Here is a 22,703-nt window from a genome sequence, read left to right as displayed (position 1 = left end):
TGTGTGTTAATGTGTGTGAATGGGTGAGTGGTTACTTGATATAGTGCCTTGAAGGTAAAAAAGCTCAACATAAAAATATGATCGTTCACCATTTACCCCAGACTGGATCATGTAGATTATAAACACCATAGATTGCTTAGCCTATTTGTTGGTAATGTAGTACTAATATTTATAATCCTTTTACATAACTCCAGTGGCAGTTTGTGAAGAAAAGTTCCATCTAAAACACAGGAATGATTTAGGTACACAGAAGATGTTTCCAGACAGTGTAAACATAAACAAAATATTTGTTTATATTGGTCACAGTAATACCCAATCTTTGGCGCTTGTTTACAGTGTGGTTGCTTGGTAGTTATGGAAATGGATCTGATGTCACGTCTCCTGTAACATAAACTTCAAATGTCCAGCTAGGTACAACCATAGCCTTTATTATGAAGTGGACTAAGGGAGTATGACTTCCCCCATAGCGTTCGGCTCCAGTTAAATGAAGCTCATTGAGGCAAGCAATTAAGCGGCTAATCTGAAGTTGAGTTCCATATTTGGAATTCATAGCAACCAAGGAGCCAATCTGGAGCAAGGCTCTTGAAGGTAACACGTTTTCCTGCCCACACCGCTGGTTTAGCAGGGAGCAGGTGCTCCAACCTTTTGCAAATGCTAGTGGGAGCTTCCTCAGGGAAAGAAGGCACCTGATTTGTCTCTTATTAATGTTCATATCTTGATTTACAATTCTGAAATAAACACCAGGATCATGTAGAGTGGGTTAATATGAACATTTTAAGACCAAAATGACACCTGACAGCAGCAGTTACAGAGAGAGGGACCACAATTTTTCAATGTAAAGTGAATCGGAGTCAGAGTCGATGAAGCGTGTCCATGCTCACTCCCGGTTTGGAACGTGGCAGCAAGTGGGTTAGCTATATCCATTTAAATATATAGTCTATGGGTACAAAGTAAAATCTTAAATATAAACATGGCCTACATTTGGGCAGTCAGACCTGTCATGTGTGTACTTTGAATTACATGTTTTTGTTACTTAATCTACCTGTCTAAAGTTTGAACAAACCTTCTCATTCAATTTTTTTTTTTTTTAACTACTTTTTACATTTTAAATAAAGACAGAAGACATCAGATATATGAAGTAAGATATATGGAATTATGTAGTAAAGAAAAAAGTTTGATAACTACTAAATACTTTTCGACAAAGCAAAGGGTGGCTGCTTTGAGGATTTGGAAATAAAATATTTAAAATATATTTAGTAGAGCTGTTTACCTTTTTTCTGTGCTACCTAACTCCACATATATTGCTTCATATATTCAGTGGTTGATGAAGTGCTCAATTGTGTTACTTAAGCAAAAGTACATATGCAGAGGTAAAAAGTTACTCAAGTAAAAGTAAAAGTATCACATAAAAATGTATTTAAGTAAAAGCATTTAAGTGCCCATTTAAAAATATACTTTAAGAGTAAAAAGTGTGTTCATTTGTTAAAGTGTAAATGTAAAGATATTGATTAAAAATTATATATATTTTGGTCAACAACAATATGACTCAAAGTCTTAATTTGTCTTATGAATGTTGTGTATTTATTTTTGTTTAGTCAAAGCCGAAGCTTGCACAACGGGGGCAGGTGCACTGACCACAGGTGGTTACACACACAGACGCACACACTCTGCACAGGTGCTACACGGTCCACACAAAGACATACAGGCCTAACACAACAGAGGACCCCCTGGGGCACGTTGTTTCCATGACAACAGGCGTCACGGATCATCTGGACTACATAATGACAATAATCCTAATCATAAGAATAGGCAGACAGAGAACAGATAAGATGTGGTCCGGTCAGGTGCACAAACCCCAGTTGCTAAACGAAACCAGAGAACACAGGTGGGTATTAGGCTAGTTAATGGTGCACTGTGGAACTTTTCTGCAGGAGGGTCAGTCACTCCTCTGTATTGCTTGCAGTGTCTGATATCATCGAGCTGAACGTGTATGAAAAACACAGAGGAGCACAACCTTACAACAACTCACCTTATGTCATAGATAACCATGTACTCTATACAACATGTGGCCATACCAGCCATACTCGTCAGATCTCAGAAGCTAAGGCAAGACCAGGCCCGGTCAGTACTTGGATGGAAGAACGCTAGTGGGTGGCAAAAAATTATGTTGTGTCTTAAGGCAAAACACTTCTCCCACATTGTATGATTGTCGTGTGTGTGTGTGTTTGTGTGTGTGTGTGTGTGTGTGTATGTGTGGGGGGGGGGGTGTGTGACTCCCAGACTTCCCTCACCCCAGACACGTCCTCCAGCTCCTCCAGTGGGACCCCGAGGCATTCCCAGGCCAACAGAGAGACATAGTCCCTCCAGCGTGTCCTGGGTCTTCCCTGGGGCCTCCTCCCGGTGGGACATGCCCAGAACACCTCCCTAGGAAGGTGTCCAGGAGGCATCCTGAGCAGATGCCCGAGCCACCCTACGGAGGAAACCCATTTCCGCCGCTTGTATTCGCGATCTTGTCCTTTCGGTCATTACCCAGAGCTCATGACCATAGGTAAGGGTAAGAGCGTAGACTGACCGGTAAATCGAGAGCGTTGCCTTCCAACTCAGCTACTACTTTACCACAACAGACCGATACAGCGACCGCATTGTGGGTGCTTTCTCTCGAAAAAAGCCGATTCCAAAAATAAGGTTCCAAAGGTTTATTGTGTTGAGTATGAACAAAAATTACTTTAGCTTACAGATCAGCTGTCTCAGTCGTTTGGCCCAATTGAGAGGACCCAGACCAGTTCAATGAGAAACAAGTGGCTCTGAATCTAAAGATGCCTAACAAAGCCCCAGATTTGGGTGTGACTGTCATCTTTATTGGATCTACTCGAATTGAGGCTTCACCCCTTCCTCGGACCGTCCACCCACCTGACGCCATTTGGTGCAACTCTAACTCCGGACCTGACTCTGACCATAGAAGGGAGTGAGACGGGATCTGAGCTCAATCTGGCATCTGGTTCCTCTCACAAGGGTCATCTTGACATTCGCTTACTAAACATTTCACAACATCCTTTGCACAGAGTCCATCTTCTGGGAAGCTGGATGAAGTTAGCTTCCAGGAATTTTAAAACACCCACAGCATCAATGCAGACGCTGCACCGATCTGCCTGTCAATCTCACGCTCTATCCTTCCCTCACTCGTGAACAAGACTCCGAGATATCTGAACTCCTCCACTTGAGGCAAAAGCTCGCCACCCACCCAGAGAGGGCAAGCCACCTTTTTCCGGTCGAGAACCATGGCCTCGGATTTGGAGGAGATGATTCTCATCCCAGCTGCTTCACACTGCTAACCGCCCCAGTGCTGCAGGTTCTGGCTTGAAACAAACAGCAGAGATGAGATCCTGTGGTTCCTGAACCAGACCCCTCCGGCCCCTGGCTGCGCCTAGAAATTCTGTCCATAAATATAATGAACAGAACCAGTGACAAAGGGCAGCCCTGGCGGAGCCTAACATGCACTGGAACAGGTCGGACTTACTGCCGGCAATGCGAACACAGCTCCTGCTCCGGTCATACAGGGACCGGACAGCCCTTAGCAATGAGCCCCGGACCCCATACTCCCAGGGCACCCCCCAAAGGACACCATGAGGGACACGGTCGAATGCCTTCCCCAGGTCCACAAAACACATGTGGACTGGTTGGGCAAACTCCCATGATAGTCCTCCTCCATGGCCTTCCTGAACTCCCAACCCTGAGTTTTTGCCTCTGCGACTGCACGAGCCGCGGCCCACTTGGCCCACTGGTACTCATCAGTTGCCTCAGGAGTCCTACGAGCCAACAAGGCTCGATAGGACTCCTTTTTTCAGCCTGACGGCTGAAGGAGGCCCACACCAGCTCGCCGCTTCTCCCCGTGGGCAATGCCAGAGAAATGGAGAGTTCAGCCCCTCTGAAGGAGTTGGGTTCCAGAGCCCAAACTGTGCGTGGAGGCAAGGCCAACTATATCTAGTCGGTAACGCACAAGCTCCGGCTCCTTACCCCCCAGGGAGGTGACATTCTATGCCCCTAGAGCTAGTCTCCATGTCCAGAGATCCAATCGGCGAGGCCCCTGCCTTCGACTGCCGACCAGATCTCCATGCACCCTTAGGGATCCTCTTGCGGGTGGTGGGTCCACGTGAGGACGGCCCCACATCACTCCTTCAGGCTGAGCCCGGCTGGGCCCCGTGGGGAAAAGCCCAGCCACCTTGCGCTCACTGTTGAGCACCCACCCCAGGCCTGGCTCCAGGGTGTGGCCCGAGTAACGCCGGTCCAGGCGACATAACTGGCCTTGATTCATCTCTCATCTGAACCGCTCTTAGTCTGACCTGTCCCCTTAGACCTGTTTGCCATGGGTGACCCTACCAGTGACATGAAGCCCCTGAAAACATAGCTCCCAGGATCATTCCGGCACTCAAACCCCTCCACCATGTTAAGGTGATGGTTCAGGGAGGGGATTATTATTATAATTATTATTATTATTATTGTTGTTGTTGTTATTATTAGGCCCAGGCCTGGGACAACGTCCCGGCAAGGGACTCATTAAAACTGCGTCCGGAGCATGGAAAATAGCAATTTCAATAAAATATTTCTCTTTTACAAATTTTCTGTTAGGAAAACGCTAATTCAGCATTTATGCACATTTGTGAGCTGAAAATGAAATTTGAAGAGGGCGCTAGAATGATGGCACTATTTCACAAAATGGCTCTCTAGCGCCCTCTTCAAATTTCATTTTCAAAAATTTGTAGAAGACAATCTGTTTGTCATAGACTTATGAAAAAATTCACAGGGGCCTTATTTGTGATGGGGCACAATATGAGAAAGTCACATGACTGTAGCTGTTATGATTTGGAAGAAGAATAATAGGTGGAAAATGCGTTTCCATTATTAGGCCCGAGTTCAACCCCTTGAACTTTTGAATTGGACCAAAAAAATTACTTTCACATAAACATTTGAAATTCGGCATGGCCATTTGGCTTTGCAAACTGAACAAAAAAGCCAAGGAGAAGGTACATCTATCTGCAACTATGTTACAGTGGTAACATAATAAATGTGTCATTGAATTGAATGGGGTTCAGAGTACTGGACCTTGTTATAGACTAAATAAATGCTCTACACTAATCCAACTATGGCATAAAATTCAAGATTGGCTAAAAATTTTGTATTTTCATGTGCAAAAAAATTAATGTTTCAAAATGACTCAATAGCGCCACCTCAAAAATCAAAATACATTACGGCAATGAGAGACCTTTTTTATCATAGACAAATGAAATTTGGTACAAACATAGAACATGTCAAGACAAGTAAAAATTATATTATGACCCCACCCTAAACCCTACAGGAAGTCTGCCATTGTGGGCGGAACCCCATTTTTTCAAAATTTTAACTCTCACATTTGGATTTCTTACGCCGTGGATTTTCATTCAAGAAACTTGCAAAATGGTCACAATTAACTAGACCCATGTGTGATTATAGGCTACTCTTTTGGAAGTCATAAAATGTGGGTGTGGCCAACATGTAAACTAAAATGGCATTTTTGAAAGTATTAAATTGAGCGCATCTCAAACACGCAATGTCATATTTTATGGCATTAATATACATTTTGTTCACAATGATCATCTGAATGGAATAATATAAAATTTACATAGCTGAGCTAATTCATTTCTCCACAGCACTCCCTTGAAATTTGAAATGGCACCCTAAAAAAAATACTTTGTCAAAAACATTTGAAATTTAGCATGGACATCCCTATTACCATACTGAACAAAAAGCCAATGAGAACATACCCCTATTTGCAAGTATGTTACCATGGCAACACCTGATATTTCTCATTAAAATACATGGGTACATGGGTTTTGTTGAACTGGGATGAAAAATAATTACTTTGTCATAGACCAGGGGTCGGCAACCTTTAACACGCAAAGAGCCATTTGGACCCATTTTCCACAGAAAATAAAACACTGGGAGCCGCAAATACTTTTTGACATCTAAAATGAAGATAACACTGTTTATAATAATAATAATGTAATGGAATAATGTACCGGTAGTTTTATTTTCATGGACAAGCCTTCTACGCAAGGCAGATAAATATGGCAAAAATAAGTTAAGTGCATAAAAAATACAACTCACCAAACCGCTGCATCAGTGTGAGCCCTGCACTTGTTTCTTCTTTCCTTCTTGTTCACGTTTGTTTCTTTCAAAAACTCTAAATCTTATTTTTTAATCCCAGGTGCTTAGTCTCCATGTGCCAAAGCAGTTTTGAAGGTTTCATTGCCTAATTCGCTTTTCCTCTGCATATTACGTAGAGCGGATTCTGCACGTGAGAGTCACCTGTAGCGACAAACCCATATTTTAAGTAGGACTCCTGGTATTGTCTGTTAAATTTATCTTTCTTTTTCTTGGAGGTCATAGTCTCCTCTTTTGGTTCCTCAGTTGGCCTTTTCCCCTTTGTTAAAAAGCTCTCCAAAGACTTTTGTTTTGGCTCATTTTCACTCACTTGTGGCTCTACTTTCTTAATAAATTTAACACTACATCAAATAGATTTCTGTGGCGATTTCCTCTCAGGATTTTCATGATGTATCTATGAACGAGTTTATTAGTGCGTCATTAGGGACCGAAAGTTACATCAGAGAAGATCCTCCTGCTCCTGAACCTCTGCACAGCGTCTGAAAATCAGGGCTGTGTCTTTACACAGGACTGTGAGCTGTGTCAGGAACTCCATGGTGGCATGTACCTCGCGGTCGCAAGGGGTGGCGAGGGCCTTTATCACTGCTTGCAATTTTAATTCATATTACTATCATTATTATTAATTAACATTTTGTCATGTGTGTATCATAACTTCTTAGCATATATTTGCTGTCTTATTTCACTTGGACACACACAGTAATAATAAGGCCATTGCTACTTGATATATTTCTGTAGATTTGTATCTCCATCTATTATTCATTCTATGTTCTAATACTGTGATGTGTGAGCTTCTTTGTCATCTTCTTTCCCTTGTGGATCAATATGATTTGTCTGTTTTTATAAGTCTATCTTTATCTCTTTTATTCTGAACTTAGTTAAAGCCACAATATGTAACTTTTTAGCCAAAACAGACTAAAATAAAAGCTTTTTTTCCCCCATTATACTCTTTATTGCACTGAAAAACCTATAAAACATACTCCTTACTGTGAGCGGGCTTGCATCTCCACAAACCTGACTCTTATTTGGCCTGTAGAAGGACCTTCTCCTACTTGTTTCCATGGAAATATTGTTCCTTTGGCTATAATACTCCACAGTATGGCATAAAATCTGTCTATCTCAATGAGGAATGTCTTGAAGTATGGTTTTAACTTTCTGTTTCCATGGATTTATCCATGTGACATGCCACCTCCAGAAAGTTTTATACTGTGCTAGTGTTGTCATGATAAAAAAATTTCAAACTTGATTTCGATAATAAGGATCTCGATACTCAATACTGGTTCTAATACCACCATGATAATAGAAAATACTCTTTCTTTAGACAATAGAATGTGATTTTCATCAATAAATGGCAGTACTTTCTTTTATATTCCCATGTGGCCTTATATCTGTGTTATCCCTCACTGATCCAGGTAGGTTCCATGGTGGTCCAAGGGCATAAACTAGTCTATGTGATCTTATATTTGCTCTGATACCTGCTCAAATGAGTATCTAGTTTCAATAGTTTTAGTATCATTTAGTATCTTATTTTCAAGACTTTTTACAGCCCTACACTCTACCTTTACATCCTGGTTTAGACCTGGTTTAGTGTTTAGCCGCCTGTAAATAGTAAACCAAACTTTTCATTCATAATAGTCTGATTTTTCACTCTTGCCTTCTAAACTCCAATGCAATAGAAAGGTGCAGTTCTGAAGGCAAGCCTGTAGGGGGCACTTTGACACAGACGACACGAGCACAGTTGGTCAGAGTAAAGCGGAAAGTGGCTTTAAACTTTATTCATCATCATATTCACATAAGTACATCCAGAAGAGACGGAGCAGTGAGGGCAGGTGCAGTGGCAGTTGTGCAAGTAGTACAGTGGGATCTTAGAAAATCAGAGGTGCCGAGGTTGGAGCAGCAACAGCATGGAGAGACATGGGACAGATATCGATCAGTAGAAGCAGCAGGGTTGGGCAGACATATTAATGCATATATCCTTTTCCACATTCATACACCAGTAAACACATACACTATAACAAACTGCTGTATCCGTGGGTTTGAGAAAGACCGTTGCCATAGCAGTGTAGTGCCTCACTCATGATTCTGTAGAAATCCACAATGTTTTTCTGCCCTGCGATTTTTTTCCTTTATTTTTTGTTTTTTGTAATTAGCCATATTTGTTTTGATATGAACAAACCATGCATATCCATGTTTAGCTAATCCACCTGTCAATCAAATCCATCTGATCTCTGGGAGAGTGACGACTGACCAGACTCACATCTTATTGGATTATTGGAGTGTATGTATCCAGTGTATTCTGTATCCCAGGGAGCTCACACATTGTAACACATTGCTGTATCCATGGGTTTAAGAAGGGCTGTTGCCATAGTGATTTACAATTTCAAACTAAATATTATATCTTCTGAATGGGGAAAGGCCCTCATGGAAGCTGAAACCCATTAATAGATTTACAATATAGGTCCAGTCTTTACCTGGTATATTCCACAGTAGAGCATTAAAAATAGCTATCTTTGAGTTGAACAGCAAGTGATGGCACAATTCTAATTACAAGTCAGATCTGTGTAGAGGTGACACTGCTGTCAGTAAGAAAATATGTTTTTCAAGGTATTTTTGAGTATCAAAAAACAACTAATGAATGTAAGATAGATAAGAAGCCTTTTGACCTATGGGAGTGCTTCCCATTTCCCTATATATGTTTAGCAACTTGCACAAAAGAGAGTGGTAAAATAAAGTAATAAAACTTTTTGTAGGTAAAGATCTTTAAAAAGCACATTCATGACCTCCTGTATGCATCTACATCACAAGAAACAGATAAAACGGCCAATTATAATGTCATTGTATTGTAAACCAAGTTTAACGCATTTGTCTTTTTTGGACATAAATTACCGGTAACAAAATTCTGCATTTAGGAAAAAATATGTTTAGCTTTTTACATGTTTGATGAGCTAATGCGTATTTTAGTTAATTTAAATATTAAATATAGTCTTATTTGTAAAATACATAAAGGGTCAGGGGAGTCAAATAGGGCTCCAGTTAAATGAAGCTCATTGAGGCTAGCAGTTAGAGGGGAGAATTTGGAGCTGAGTTCCGCATTTGGAATTCCAAGTGCAAATATCATAGCAACCAAAGTTATTATATTGTTTTGTCTAAATCAAATGCATGTAGCATGTAAACTAGATGGGCATTTTATAAGTTTTGCTTCTGACTTTTCAGTCAAAGTCATATTGACAATGTATGTATTGAAATGCCAATGTTAAAACATTGCGTGTGACTGAAATAAACTAAAGGGTGTAAAGGTTTAATGCCATACTGTGGATTTAAGGCAAAGCAATAGTGTCTCCATGGAGACATACACCTGGCAGACGCTGTACTACAAAAGTGTAAAAACACAGATGTTAACTCACAATCGTGAGTCAAATTTTACAAAAGGAGAACAACAGGAGATTATGAGTCCATCAGCTACACAATCCAATGCAATTATGCCCTCCATCTTGTATTGTGACCATCTTGTATTGTGATGACAAATAAAGAGAATGTATGTAAGCATATTAAAAAGTCAAAATGCTATTGATGCACCTGCCCACCTCTGTGCAATGGAGACCACTGTCTGAGAAACAGAACATTTGTTTGTAAACTGTTCAAAAACCCATTTCTGTAATACAGTGGCCCTCAGGCAAACCACCGTAGCACATCCTTACTTTGAAGAATTTGCTTTAAGTTTAAGAAATGAAAGGAACTTGTCCTCATCGCAGGTTTAGGTAAGTGCTCGTATTGTCCTTATTGTCATGGTGGCCTGGTCAAACATTTGGTATCACTCTCTCAAATGCAAAAATGTAAAGTGCTTACCCACACAGACACAGAGATGAGAAAGAATAAATAATTAAACCATAAATAAACATAAATAAATCTAAAAACATCAACAGATTATAAAGAAAACCGTTGCTAGGACACAGTCTATGCCAGCCATTGCACATCATTACAGAGGAAGAATTACAGTGAGAATTACAGTGGGAGTGAAAAAGTCTGTAGAGGTCCACTGTTTTGTCCAGGGCTGACCAGAGCAGGGCAGGGGTTGGTGGGGTGGAGCAGGGTGGGTTGTGGGACCGGTGTGGTGGAGTGAGGTGTGTTGTGGGGCATTTTTAATTTATTTACTTATTACAAGGATAGTGCAGGTTAGTTTTCATCTGTTGTCCATTTCCTGGTGTAAAAAAGCCCCCTGTGCAACATGGTGAGTGGAGGGCATCATGAAGCTTTTGGCTTTTGGCGCCGGTGGTGGGGAGACTGTCCTTAGGGGGCAGCAGAGGGCTGGTAGTGTGTGGGTCATGGGGCTGGTGGTGGGGTGGTTGTTCTTAAGGGGCAGCAGAGGGCTGGTGGTGTGTGGGTCATGGGACCGGAGGTATGGGGTATTTTTTTCTTAAGGGGGCAGCTGAGGCGGCCTGAAGGGGCGCCTCTGCATTGCCGAGAGCCCAACATTTTGTGAGGGCTGGTGGTGAGCTGCTTCATGGGGCCGGTATTGTGAGGATCATTGTGGGGTGTATCGGGGGTGCAGGTGAACACACCAATGCACTGTTGAGAATGCATCATCTCGTGAGGGCTGGTGGTGGGTTGCGTCATGGGACTGGTGGTGTGAGGCTCATTGTGGCACTGGTGTGTAGGGCATTGTGGGGCTGGTGGTGGGGAGCTTCTTGGGCAAGTGGTGTGTAGAATATCCTGGGGCTGGTGGTCAGGAGGTTGTCCTCAGGGAAGCAGCACGGGCTGGAGTTAGGTGGGTGGTGGGACAGTCATCCTCAGGGAGGCAGCGGGGGCCAGTGGTGTGTGGTGGGCCGGTTGTCCTCAGGGGGGCAGTGTGGGCCGGTGGTGTGTGGGTGGTGGGCTGTTTGTCCTCAGGGGGGCAGCAGTGGGGGCTTGAATGTGCAGGCTCCGCTGCACTGTCGAGGACTCAGCATCTTACAGGAGAAATGGTGCAGGGCGTCGTGAGCTTCTGGAACACAGGGCACCGGTTACAACAGGGTATATACAAAAATGAAAACAAAACATCGGCCTCACTATAAATCTGTTTAATCGGGTGAATTAAAAAGCGGCGTTGGACGCATTCATAAATGGTACATGGTAAACAGTCAGATTTTTATATAGCGTTTCCACCTTCAAGCCTCCAAGTGCTTTATATTAAGGAATCACTCACCCATTCACACTTTCATACACCAGTATACACAGACACTGGGGAGCGAGGTGTTGTAAGGACACAACAACAGCATTCATCTGTGGGAGCTGGAATTGCACCAACAACCTGTGGCTCAGTGGATCTTACTGCTCTCCAGTGATATTTATGTCAAGAATGGGATTTGAACCACCAACCTTCAGGTTGCATGGGCTTGTCAAGTGGTAATACAGAGAATTTTGAGAAATCTCCTTTTTAATGATCACTTTTTAGAACACATCCCCAATGCATGATCAAAAGCATGCACAATTATACATTTTAAAACATTAAAGCTGTCCAAGAATCAGGAAATGCACGGTTAGCATGCTAGCTGTTGTTATCATTATCTCTTGTGAAAAGTGCTCATGAACTCATTGTGGTGGCTATTACGATGCTTAGAATGCATAAGGTAAGTGAGAAATAACTTTGGACCACTGCAAACTGTTTAAAATGAACTAGTCCGGCTTTTCATGTTTTTAATTTGGTAAAAATGAGGTAGAGCGCTTTGAAGGGTCCCACGGCCTGTGTCCAGTGTTTGTGGACAGTGAGTGACCTGTGCTGACTGACCCCTGTGTACTCCCAGCCTTATTTAAACCAGTGTAACCTGACACCAGGGCTCTAAAGGCTGTATTAGGCTCTGTCTGCTGCATGTAAGCGATATCACAGGCCTGTCCGGAGCATTTTCTACACCACGATTTAGGAGGAAAGCACCTGACCAGCTACACAAAAGTACACTAAAGTACACCAAAGTACGCTAAAGTACACAAAGGGTTTGGTTATCACCAGTGTTGAGAATAACGGAGTTACATTATAACGGCGTTACTAACTGCGTTACTTTTTCCACTAACGGAGTAATCTAACTAATTACTTTTCCCAGCGTCCTAACGCCGTTACCGTTACTGACTATAAAATGTGGCGCGTTACTTTTAATTCAGTTCACTCTTCTCTTCATCAGAGTCTCAGCCGAGGAGCTGCAACGCGGCTCGGGGTGAGATAAAAGGCTTGTTTGAGATGAGGCGGGCGCAGATACTATCGCCGTCGATCGGTGCGCGGTGCATGCCGGTTAGTTTTGTGTCCAACATGCCACCGACTTGCGCTGACATAACCTGTGCGCCGGTAACGGGAAGTTTTTGAGCAAGGCGAGCGCAGCAGCTCTCCACCGCCAGCGGCCGCCTGCATGGACTACAAACGCTTAATGCATGATGGGAAATGATGTCCTGTCCACACGTGCATCGACAGCTGATTGGATGGATAGATAGATAAATAAAGGAATAGATACGTGTTAGCGGGATTGTATCTTTTAATGAATGTTAAAGAGTTGGATAAAGTTCAGTTTATGTTGAAATGAGAGTGATTAATATTTGAATACTGGGCAGAGAATTACAGTGTGTGGCCAGAAAAGCTTAAAGGTTTTGTCTTATTTTACATGGTTTACCTTTGAATACCTTAGTTTTGCAACACATTGCAATGATTTTTTTTTTCAGTATTATAATGAAGAAAATATTTGAAGTACAGTTGTCTGAAATTGCGTGACATGTTGATTTATTTGCACTTCAAATAACATTTTTTATATTTTTTTTTTATTTTTGATACATTCTATAATTTACTTGTAAACAAATACAATATAGTGGCAATCCGCTAAAGTGAAATAAATGTTAAAGGTTCACATCTGTTGTGTTTTTATTGTTTTAACATAATAAGTAACGTCATAGTTACTTTGCCTAGTAACTAGTTACTTCTCCCAAAAAGTAACTGAGTTACTAACTCAGTTACTTTTTGGGAGAAGTAACTTGTAACTATAACTAATTACATTTTTGAAGTAAGATGCCCAACACTGGTTATCACTTGGTCTGAGAGGAGACAGAGAGAAAATATGTCTTCCGTTTACAAGAATAAGGCTCGAACCTCAATACGTCACTTTTCCAATAAGAAGGAACATTGATCTATGTCAGGTGGAGAGAAAGGAGAGAGCGGAGAGAGAGGAGGAAAAGGAGAGAGAGTGATGGAGAGAGGGGAGTGAGGGGAGAGAGAGACAGTGGAGAGTGAGGAGGGAAAGGAGAGAGGGGACTGGGGAGAAAGGGGAGTGAGGGGGGGGAGACAGGGGAGAGATGGGACAGAAAGAGGGCAGAGAGGGAGGAGAGAAAGAAGAGAGAGGGATGGGGAGAGGGGGGAGAGACAGGGGAGGGAGAGGGAAGAGCAAGCAAAGAGACAGTGGAGAGTGAGAAGGGAAACTAGAGAAGGAGGAGAGACAGGGAGAGACAGGGAGAGAGGAGGGAGAGAGGGGAGAAAGAGGGGCGAAAGAAGGAAGAAAGGGGGGGAGTAAGAGATGGAGGGGGGGAGAGAGAGGGGGGCAAGATAGAGGGGGAGTGAAGAGGGTGAAAGAGAGAGAGGGGGGAGGTCAAGGAGAGAGAGCAAGAGTTGGAGAGAGAAAGGGAAGCGAGAGAGGAGGGCAAGGAGAAAGACAGTAGCATGGGGAGGTCAAGGAGACAGACAGCAAGAGAGGGACAGAGACAGTGAGAGAGGAGAGAGAGAGAAAGGGAGAGAAAATGGGAGGTAGGGAGAGACAAATAGAGCGGAAAGAGAGGCAAACAGAGGGCAAGAGAGCAGAGAGGGCAAGGAGAAGTGGGAGAAAGAGGAGAATGTAAGGGTGAAAGAAAGAGAAAGGTAGAGGACAGGAAAAGAATGAGAAGGAGGAAAGAAAAAGAGACAGGGAGGGCAAGGAGAGAAAGAAAGAGAGAATGAAGGGAGTGTAAGAGAGGGGGAGAGAGAAAGACAAAGAAGTGGGAGATAAGAGGAAAAAAGAGAAAGAGAAGGAAAGGAGAGGAAAAGAGTAGGAGAATGATTGAGAAAAGACAAGCAGAGAAAGGCATGGGTCAAGAGAGAAAGGAGAGAAGGGGAAAGAGAAAAAGAAAGAGAGAGAGAGAGAGAGAGAGACAGGAGAGGGATGTACCTCGGACAATCTGCAACTGTTGCACCATCTCCTCTCTGTATGACAGCTCCCTTTTCATCTGGTCCTGGAAATTATCTGACAAAGAAAAGCAAAGTTCTTTTAGTTCAAAACATCAGATCTCAAACACAAGTGTAACTTCCTGCCTCTGCTCTAAAACACTCTGTGAATGTGCATCGCAATTCAAAGGTCCTATAGTACACAAAACTGACTCTTGTGAGCTTTGAGCCATGTTATAATATTGTTATCTCCTCAAAAACATACCTGGAGTTGTTTTGTTTCATTCCCACATGTCTAAATAACCCTTTATTACTAGTCTGTCTACATCTCCAAAGCTCAAAATGCTTTGTTCTACTTTGTGATGTCATGAAGCGATATTTTTCAAGTTAACATCTACATTTTACCTTTTGTTCAGTAGAGATCGACCATTCCAGGGCTTTTTATTTTTTCACAAACAAACTAAAGGCCTGTTTTCCCATGTATAGATTGTATCATCATTGACATCATTAGGCAGGATCATAAGACACACCTCAGCTATTTTCTATATACAAAGTGTAAAGTGTATATGTCATGGATTGTCTAATTCTGACTTGGTTTGGTGGATAGTACCTGTGCTAAATATTTATCATAGTTTTAAATTAGTGAAGTGGCAGTTTGTGGAAAAAAGTTTAGAAGAAAAGTACAAAAATACAGGAAGTAGCGAGATATTCTAAAACAGAATCCCTCTGCCTGTGTCAATGACACACATAAAAATCCCCCAAATCCTCATCTTAAATATGAAAAAAGTAGCATTATCTACCACATGCACTGTACATACCACATTAGTGTCATAAACATGTACCTTTTAAGTGCTGAAACTCTCTCTCCAGCTTCCTGCGCAGCTCCACTTGTTCCACCAGCTGCTTCTGGAGCTCCTCTGCACACATACACACACATGCACATGTAGGTTTCCATGTGTATTCTTCTTGGAGACATTACATTGACTTCCTTTGCATCAAAAAGTAAATCTAAAATAGTCAGACTGTTTTAGTTTTACTTTTGGATGTTTTTCCATTCCTGGAAATCTCAGAATTTGCATCAATAAATTGGCTTCCATTAATTTCCTGCAGACTGATCCTGACCTTAAAGCCAGACATTGCAGGTGAGCCGGTAAAAATCTTACATTTAGAGATAAATATGAAACTTCTCCTGTAGTTTACTCACATAAATGTTTGAAACAAATGTATTACAAGTTTTTCACTATGTAATATTTTCAAATAAATATAAAAGGTTTTGTGCGAAAAACTGAGAAAATTGACAGTTTTTGGGACAATCAAAACAGAAACATGAGCCAGGTTTAAATTTCTTGCTTCATTTTGTTAACATATTTCAATACTAAAAATATATATACAGAGATTTTGGATATCTTATTTAGTATTTGAGTAAAGTAGATCTGACTGAAAAATTGCCTAAAAATTCAAATTTTACATCAATTTTTTTAGTTAAAAGATACATTTTGACATTAGATATCAAAAAACTCTTCGGTAAGTTTCATCAAAATCTCATTAAATACAAGACTTTAAAGACTGGCATGTGTAGGCGCTACTTTAAAGGTTGATCTTTATGTCACTATGGGGGAAAATGCATTTTTATTAAACGGCTTTGAAGTTACCATGTCCCATATAACTCTATAGGGGGAAGCTAATTAAATTAAATATTAAAACATCTTTTGGTGGACGGTTTTGTTGTTTCCATATGAACGTTTGTTGCTAAGAGACCAAACTGTCTCCCCTTGAGGTGCATATGACAAGTTAGATTATACATATGAATAAAAGGTATTTCACAGAACTACAAGATTTAGCTTTACATTTGGCCTACTTTTTCCTGATTTGACAATTTTGATGGAGGTTGGAATTTGACTTCCTGGTTGGACACAGCAGATATGACATGCGTAGTAATTCCATTACTCTTTCCTAACAATCTTAATGTAAACTATAATTAGACTGATCAAAATAAATGATAACACCTTTATTTTGTTAATAAAAGTACATTTTTGCATTTTACCAAGTAGAACTCAGCACTACTTCCTGTATTTTTGTACTTTTCATCTCAACTTTTTTTCCACAAACTGCCATTTCACTGATATAAAACTATGATAAATATTTAGCACAGGTACTATCCACCAAACCATTATAAAAACATGCAAGCCTGCCATATGCACTTGACAACTTGCCTAATGTTAACCTATCTGAACCCACATCTGACTTTTAAACAATAGTGCTGATCCAATAATATAGAATTTGCACAGGGACCTATTTGCCCCCAACAAACACAGTCTAATCCTAACCATAATTCGACGACAATACACGTATGGAACGCATGGATATCACTCAGAATTAATTTCATTTCAAACAAGGAGTTAGTAATATCCTGATTAACCTATAGTTCAAGTTTTATGCATACACTCTCAAACAAAAACATATATGGGTTAAATACACTCAAATATTAAAATTTGAAATAAACATTGATAAAAGTTGTGTAGTTATGTAAAATTAAATGGTTTTGAAAGTTTGAATATCTAGTGTATTTTTCTGTGTCTACTTTCATTTTGAGCAGTGATATAAATTGGTCTAGCATCTTCTTGGTCCATATTTGAAACAGGCCTGTACAGTTATAAAATAATACCCTGCATAAATATTGCAGTTACATGAAGTAAATGCCCCTTAAGACCTCATTACAATAAGTCAAATATCAGAGAGAATATATAGAGTTACGTATGATCCGGTCTGACAGTGGTAACATAACATCTAAAAGCCTAAGTCAAATATTTGTGGAAATTTTTAAAAACTGCAAACTGAGTCCATTGTATTCGATCTACAGCGTGACAATATTTGAATGCGTCCTTTTACACACAAATACTTTGCATCAGATCTATTGTAAGGTTCATTAACAAAAGCTTTAAAGCCTACTGTCTTCTCTAATCATAATTTGAAACTTTAATAATAGTAAAACAACAACGGTATTTTCATTTTAGCCAATACAATCTCCAGCATGTCTCGGGCTGTGATCTTTAAAATGATGAGCTCAGAAAAGCATCTAGAATCAGGTTGAAATTATTTGCAATAATTAGCCTTTTTAATTAATAGAAGTGCGCCGACGCTGTTGTGTCCTGTTTATTTCTATGTGGTGTTATAGGCTTTAATTAAAGTGAAATGTCGCGTTGTTTTCTGCACAGCACTGACGCCATCAGCGATTTGGGCGTTTTTACGCAGCATAATATAAACATAAAAGCCCAACGCATTCATGTTCCAGTTGTTCGTTCTTATAAATCCCACGCTTCGCGTCTTTGCGGATGTGGATCTGCGCACAAATGAAGCGGGAGCGGTGGATTCAGGTGCGGTTCCACAGCCGTGTTAAGTGCCGTGCCGCCTTTCCAGCCTCTCGCTGCTGCTCTGGTAATTGCCATGCATAGCCCGGAGCTGCGGCACATAATAACGGAGTCCCAGGGTTTTTCCAAGCATTGTAAAATAATTATCTGGCGCGCCTCGGGCTTATGGCTGTGTTCGTTAAAATATTAATAGCCTCTAAACGATTTGTGCGTACAATAACAAGTCAAAACTCCCACATCTTGTGATTAAGTGGTTAACAACTAGGAAACACTCCAGGCTCAAAGAAATGGAAATGCTCGAACGCGAAATCTTGGCACGGCGTAGTTAGCGCGCCGTGGGCGCGGAACGTGCGTAAAGATGGCACAGGCGCGGCCATAAAAAACTATGGATTTGAAGCATTTTTCTAATTAATGAATGACCCATGCAAACACTTACACAGCAACATACGGGTCCCTTCTGAAAAATCTGACCCAACAGGCCAAACTGTGTAAACGAAATAAGCTAGTGTGGATTCTAAATGTTATCCATGACTTCAGCTATGTTTTTTTAATAATAATAATAATAATAATAATAATAATAATAATAATAATAATAATAATAATAATAACAGGCCTATTTGACTTTCAGTAATAATGAGTGTTATTTTTGTGCCTCTAGTTTGTACAGTGTGAGCAAACTTAAAAATACATAAATAATAATAATAATAATAATAATAATAATAATAATAATAATAATAATAATTAAATGTGTAAATTGTAAATACCCTTCTTGTGGTCTTGATGAATCGTACCTTTCGCCATGTTTTCCAGGTCTCGCTCGTGCAAACTGATGTCTATGCGTAAAGCTCCATCTGGAAGAGAAGCCACGCACGCCATTTAAACCTGAGTGTTTATGACACAACCAGGCCGCGCTCTCACACCGCATGTCTGCTCACCTGCTCTGTTTTGGGGTTCTTCGTACTGCACCGGGCTGCGCTGGTTCTGCACGTCAGGCACCTGGAGCACTTCTAAATACAAGCACACGTCACGTGAGTAAGGCCAGAGTCATCTGCATAGGCCTATCAGCTCATAAAGGAAATAATAGTCACCGTTGGATCTCAGTTGTTTCGCTCCAAATGACTGGGGCTCGAGGGGGTGCGCGTGGCCGTCCTTTTCAGCTGCGTACACCTGTAAAATGAGACGCACAAAGACGCGTAATGACACAAGGTAATTAGTGTCATTTCGAAACGTCTTCACATAATTGACCTGATCACAACACGCGCTCTGTCCAATCAGCGCCAAACACACGTTATGATTATAGGGTCTACCGTGAAGCGGAGTTCAAGTGCTCTAGATTTACACTAGTATATTTATCTTTGAAGTTAAATCTCTTTGTGTCCTCAGCTTCTGATCGCAGCTCGGCTAGCGCTCACGGCGCTGTTTAGCACTGATTGGACTTTGATGGCGGCCCTCCGGGGCAATTAAAATGTCGTTTACTCCGGGCCTACCTCGTGCGGCGTGGAGACGGTGCGCGTGAGTCTGTCCTCCTCTGAGCACGCAGAAAGCGCAGACTCTTCCGGACACGGTGCTGCGGGGCTGTGCACGCGCTCTGGCAGGACCTCCACTCCAGGTGAAAGTCTGTCCGGTGACGCGCTCTGAGGCTCGTCCACTTCCACATCCGGGTCCTCGTCCTCTGTGTCCCGCTCTGGGGACGCAGACCTGAAGCTGGAGCCCTCACTGATAAAGTCCGGTGACACATGACCGGAGCGCGCGCCGTACAGTTTAGCGATGCTCTCAGCATCCCGCACCACCGGTCTGAACGCGGACACGTAGCTCATCTTTCTGTGCGCGCTCTCATCACCGGAGCGGTCATCATCAGTGCGCGTGCACGAGGAGTGTGAGCTGGAGCAGCGTTCCTCGTGCGCAGGGCCCAGGTTCAGGGGCGGGCTCCTTTCTCTGGGGTCGTCCAGGTCTTGGCGCGCGCCCATCTCCACGGGAGGTTTATGCGGAGAGGCGAGGTATGGAGGCATGGGCAGGCCCCCAGCTCCGGGCCAGAACACCGGGAAGGCCGGGTACAGCTCCTTAGCCGTAGGCCATAGAAGTCCGGACACGGCTTTGGGCTCGTCGCTCTTTTTGGGACAGAGGCCGTAGCTGGGAAAGGGGTATGGCGGGGGGAAGAGCGGTGGAGGCAGCTTCTGGAGCTGCATGCTGAAGCTTTTACTGGGTACGGGGATTATGGGGTAGCTGCGCGCGCCCCCGAGGCCTGCCCCGGGTCCCGGCTCGTCCTCGCTGCGCATACTTTTGTGGGGAACTTCGGGTCTGGGTTCGACACTGGAAGAGGCGTGGACTTTCAGCGGGGAGGGGGGCAATGTTCTCTTACGGCTACCTCCATTAAACATGGCTTTGACGTCCTCCCACGCGTGGCTGATGTCGTCCGCGGGCTTCTTGTCAGTAAGGCGCAGGTGGCGGCGCCAGGAGTTGAAGTTGGCGGCGTCCGGCTGAAGGTAGCGCGCCTCGGGAGTGCGGTGCGAGTGGAAAATGAACTTGTTTGGGGAGAAGTACATGCTGCACATGCTGCACTTAATGCATTTGGCCCGCGAGCTGTTGTAGCGCGCGGGGATGAAGCTGCCTCTGCAGCCCCACGCGCAGTCGTGGGACACGTCAAAGGCGAAGTTCTCTGGCAGCTTCGGGGGGCTGTGCTCCCCCAGGAAAGACTTGCAGAGACGCTCGGCCTCGCGCTTCGTGATCATGCCGCAGCGGCGGGACGAGATGGGCATGGCCCCCGCGCGCCGTAGCAGCTCCAGCTGCACTGGCGTGCACTGGACACACGTGATGCCCAGGGCTACGCGCCGGTTGTGGATTTCGTTGTAGCTGTAGTTTTTGAGCAGTGTGTTGGAGATCTGCGCCAGACACAGGCGCTCCTTCCCGTCAATCACCAAAGACACGATGGGCACACCGTACAGAGAAGTTTCGCTGACCTGGTTGGGCTTCAAACCCGGGCCAGGGTCTTTGAGCGGCGAAGAGGAGTCCCGCACCAGCGGCCGGGCCATGGGCTCCATCCTCAGACCTACACACAGAGCACACACGTCAGTCTGACAGAGCCGCCTGCCCCGCTGTGACCCCACCTGTGCGGAGCCTACATACAGTTACAATAGACGGGCTTTGGGAGTCATTTGGCACAATGATATGACGCAGACACAGCCCGAGGGGAAACAGTCACATGAAACAATACAAATATGATGCAAAACTAAACGTGTTTAGTTTCTTGAAATACGGAATCAAAGGTGACCTTTTCATGATCCTTTGTCTAGAGGATTATTGCCTAATGGCCTAATGTTCTGTTTATATTTTTGGTTTTTCCCAAAAAGGTTACGTTACCTTATGTTTTCAGACCTGGTAAACTATAGCTTTGCTCCGGTGCGCAAAGACAAGTGGATCTTCTCGGAGTAAATCGGCTCACGGCAGAAGCTGCTGTTTACGGAGCCGTAAGACTCAGGACAGGATGAAGACAGAAGGAAAGACCGGCTGAGCTGCGCCAATGCGCTTAACGGTGAGCACATGCAACCCCGTAAGCCGCTTTGATGGTAACTATACAGATCTAAGTGCGCGTCTTCTCTGTTAATAAAAGACGAGTCCTATCTATAATTAAAGCACCTGACCACAGTAGTCCGGGCAGCAGCTGAAGTAGGTGACCGGGCCTGGCTCAGGTTCACTGCGCCTTGGCTGTGCTTTGTGCGCCAAATATTACAATAGATGTTTTACATGTGTGCTTAATGCTCAAAATGCTCCTCTTGCGTTTGATCCATCTTATACAGTTTATCCTTAAATTAAAACAACAACAAAATCTGTGTAGCGGCACAGCGGAACAGACAAACCCTTCGTTAGTGCCAGTGTGTTCAGTGTCGCTCTTTTAACTGTGATCCGCTCCGTGCTGTGTGCGGTCACGTTTACGCGTAACGGCATTTCAAAATCAAGGAGACTTTTACAGAATTTTAAATATAGGACATTATTTATATATTTCACAGCATAGGCATTTAAAATCAGGGTTTAAAATATGTGTCTGTATGTTGTTTTATTTTTTGTTTTTCTTTTGTTTTGTTTTTTTTGTAGAATTCACACGGTTCCTCGCAGTTTTGTTCAAACAGACGCTATTATTTGTTTGCCATTTGTAAAAAATATCAGTACAATATCATTTTTATTTGTTCGTATTGTATTTTTTTCCCATTTGTTTTTTAAAGGCCAGACTGAATGAAAATCCTCCCGTGAATTTGTAAAAACAACAAGGCGTTCTTTAATCTTTTTACGCACGAGAAGCACAGAGCAAATAAAACTCTTAAATTTAACATGTGGATTATTTGAAAGCAAAATTATAAATGAAATCTTGCGTGTTTTCATCATCAGTACAAAGCCAGCGCAGTTTAGAAATAGAGTGGTACGCACCTGTCCCAAAGCGCGCTCCACAGCAGAGTCTCGCCGGAGAAAAGGGACCAACGGCGGGTCACAGTATTGTCTAGAAGCGTTAATCCGCGTGTAAAGCACCGGGCCGGTGTCAGTGGAGCAGCCGCCGGACCTCCATCCTGCAGGCGCGCGGGGGGGGAATGGCGCGCGCTCAGGAGGCACGTGGCACCTCGCTCCTCTCTCTCTCGGTGCTGTCATGTCCCCGTGTCCTCCGTCCCTCCCCGGTGCCTCCCCAGCCCCTCCCCATCGCACGCACACGCGCACGGAGCTGAGCCATCACTTCAGCTGAACTCTGTGACATTGGACGGGTTCTTAGTTAAAGACTGGCATTACAAAAGTGTTTCATGTTTTTCTCTTTATGAAAAATGCCACAGTTAGATCTCAATCAGGGGCAATTGTCCGTTTTATAACTCCAGCGGCACAGTTTGAAATCTGGAGTTTAAAGTTCCGCTATGTTCCAGCATTTTACCAACTAGCCTGTAATATTCGTATGGGCCGAGTAGCTGGAACATTCGCTCATTGTAATCTAAATATATATTAGTTGGAAAGAAAAAGTCAAT

The 22,703-nt window shown here is 43.0% G+C and overlaps 1 protein-coding gene across 1 annotated transcript; it reads right to left on the bottom strand.

The window, feature by feature from the left end:
* Positions 1–11,078: 11,078 nt before the first annotated feature.
* Positions 11,079–22,268, bottom strand: skor1a (SKI family transcriptional corepressor 1a). The gene is made up of 8 exons (XM_055232551.1): positions 22,126–22,268; positions 19,194–20,752; positions 18,795–18,873; positions 18,642–18,713; positions 18,498–18,557; positions 15,181–15,255; positions 14,343–14,417; positions 11,079–11,176 (listed from the first exon to the last, which is right to left on the bottom strand). Exons 2-8 carry the CDS (start codon positions 20,742–20,744, stop codon positions 11,079–11,081), a joined length of 2,010 nt encoding a protein of 669 aa, XP_055088526.1. The 5' UTR covers positions 20,745–20,752; positions 22,126–22,268.
* Between the last annotated feature and the right edge of the window lie 435 nt (positions 22,269–22,703).

This window comes from Periophthalmus magnuspinnatus, chromosome 3 (assembly GCF_009829125.3).
Source record: "Periophthalmus magnuspinnatus isolate fPerMag1 chromosome 3, fPerMag1.2.pri, whole genome shotgun sequence".
Classification (NCBI taxonomy): domain Eukaryota; kingdom Metazoa; phylum Chordata; class Actinopteri; order Gobiiformes; family Gobiidae; genus Periophthalmus; species Periophthalmus magnuspinnatus.
The sequence above is the reverse complement of the archived record's forward strand: the minus strand, read 5'-3'. Positions and strand labels throughout refer to the sequence as shown.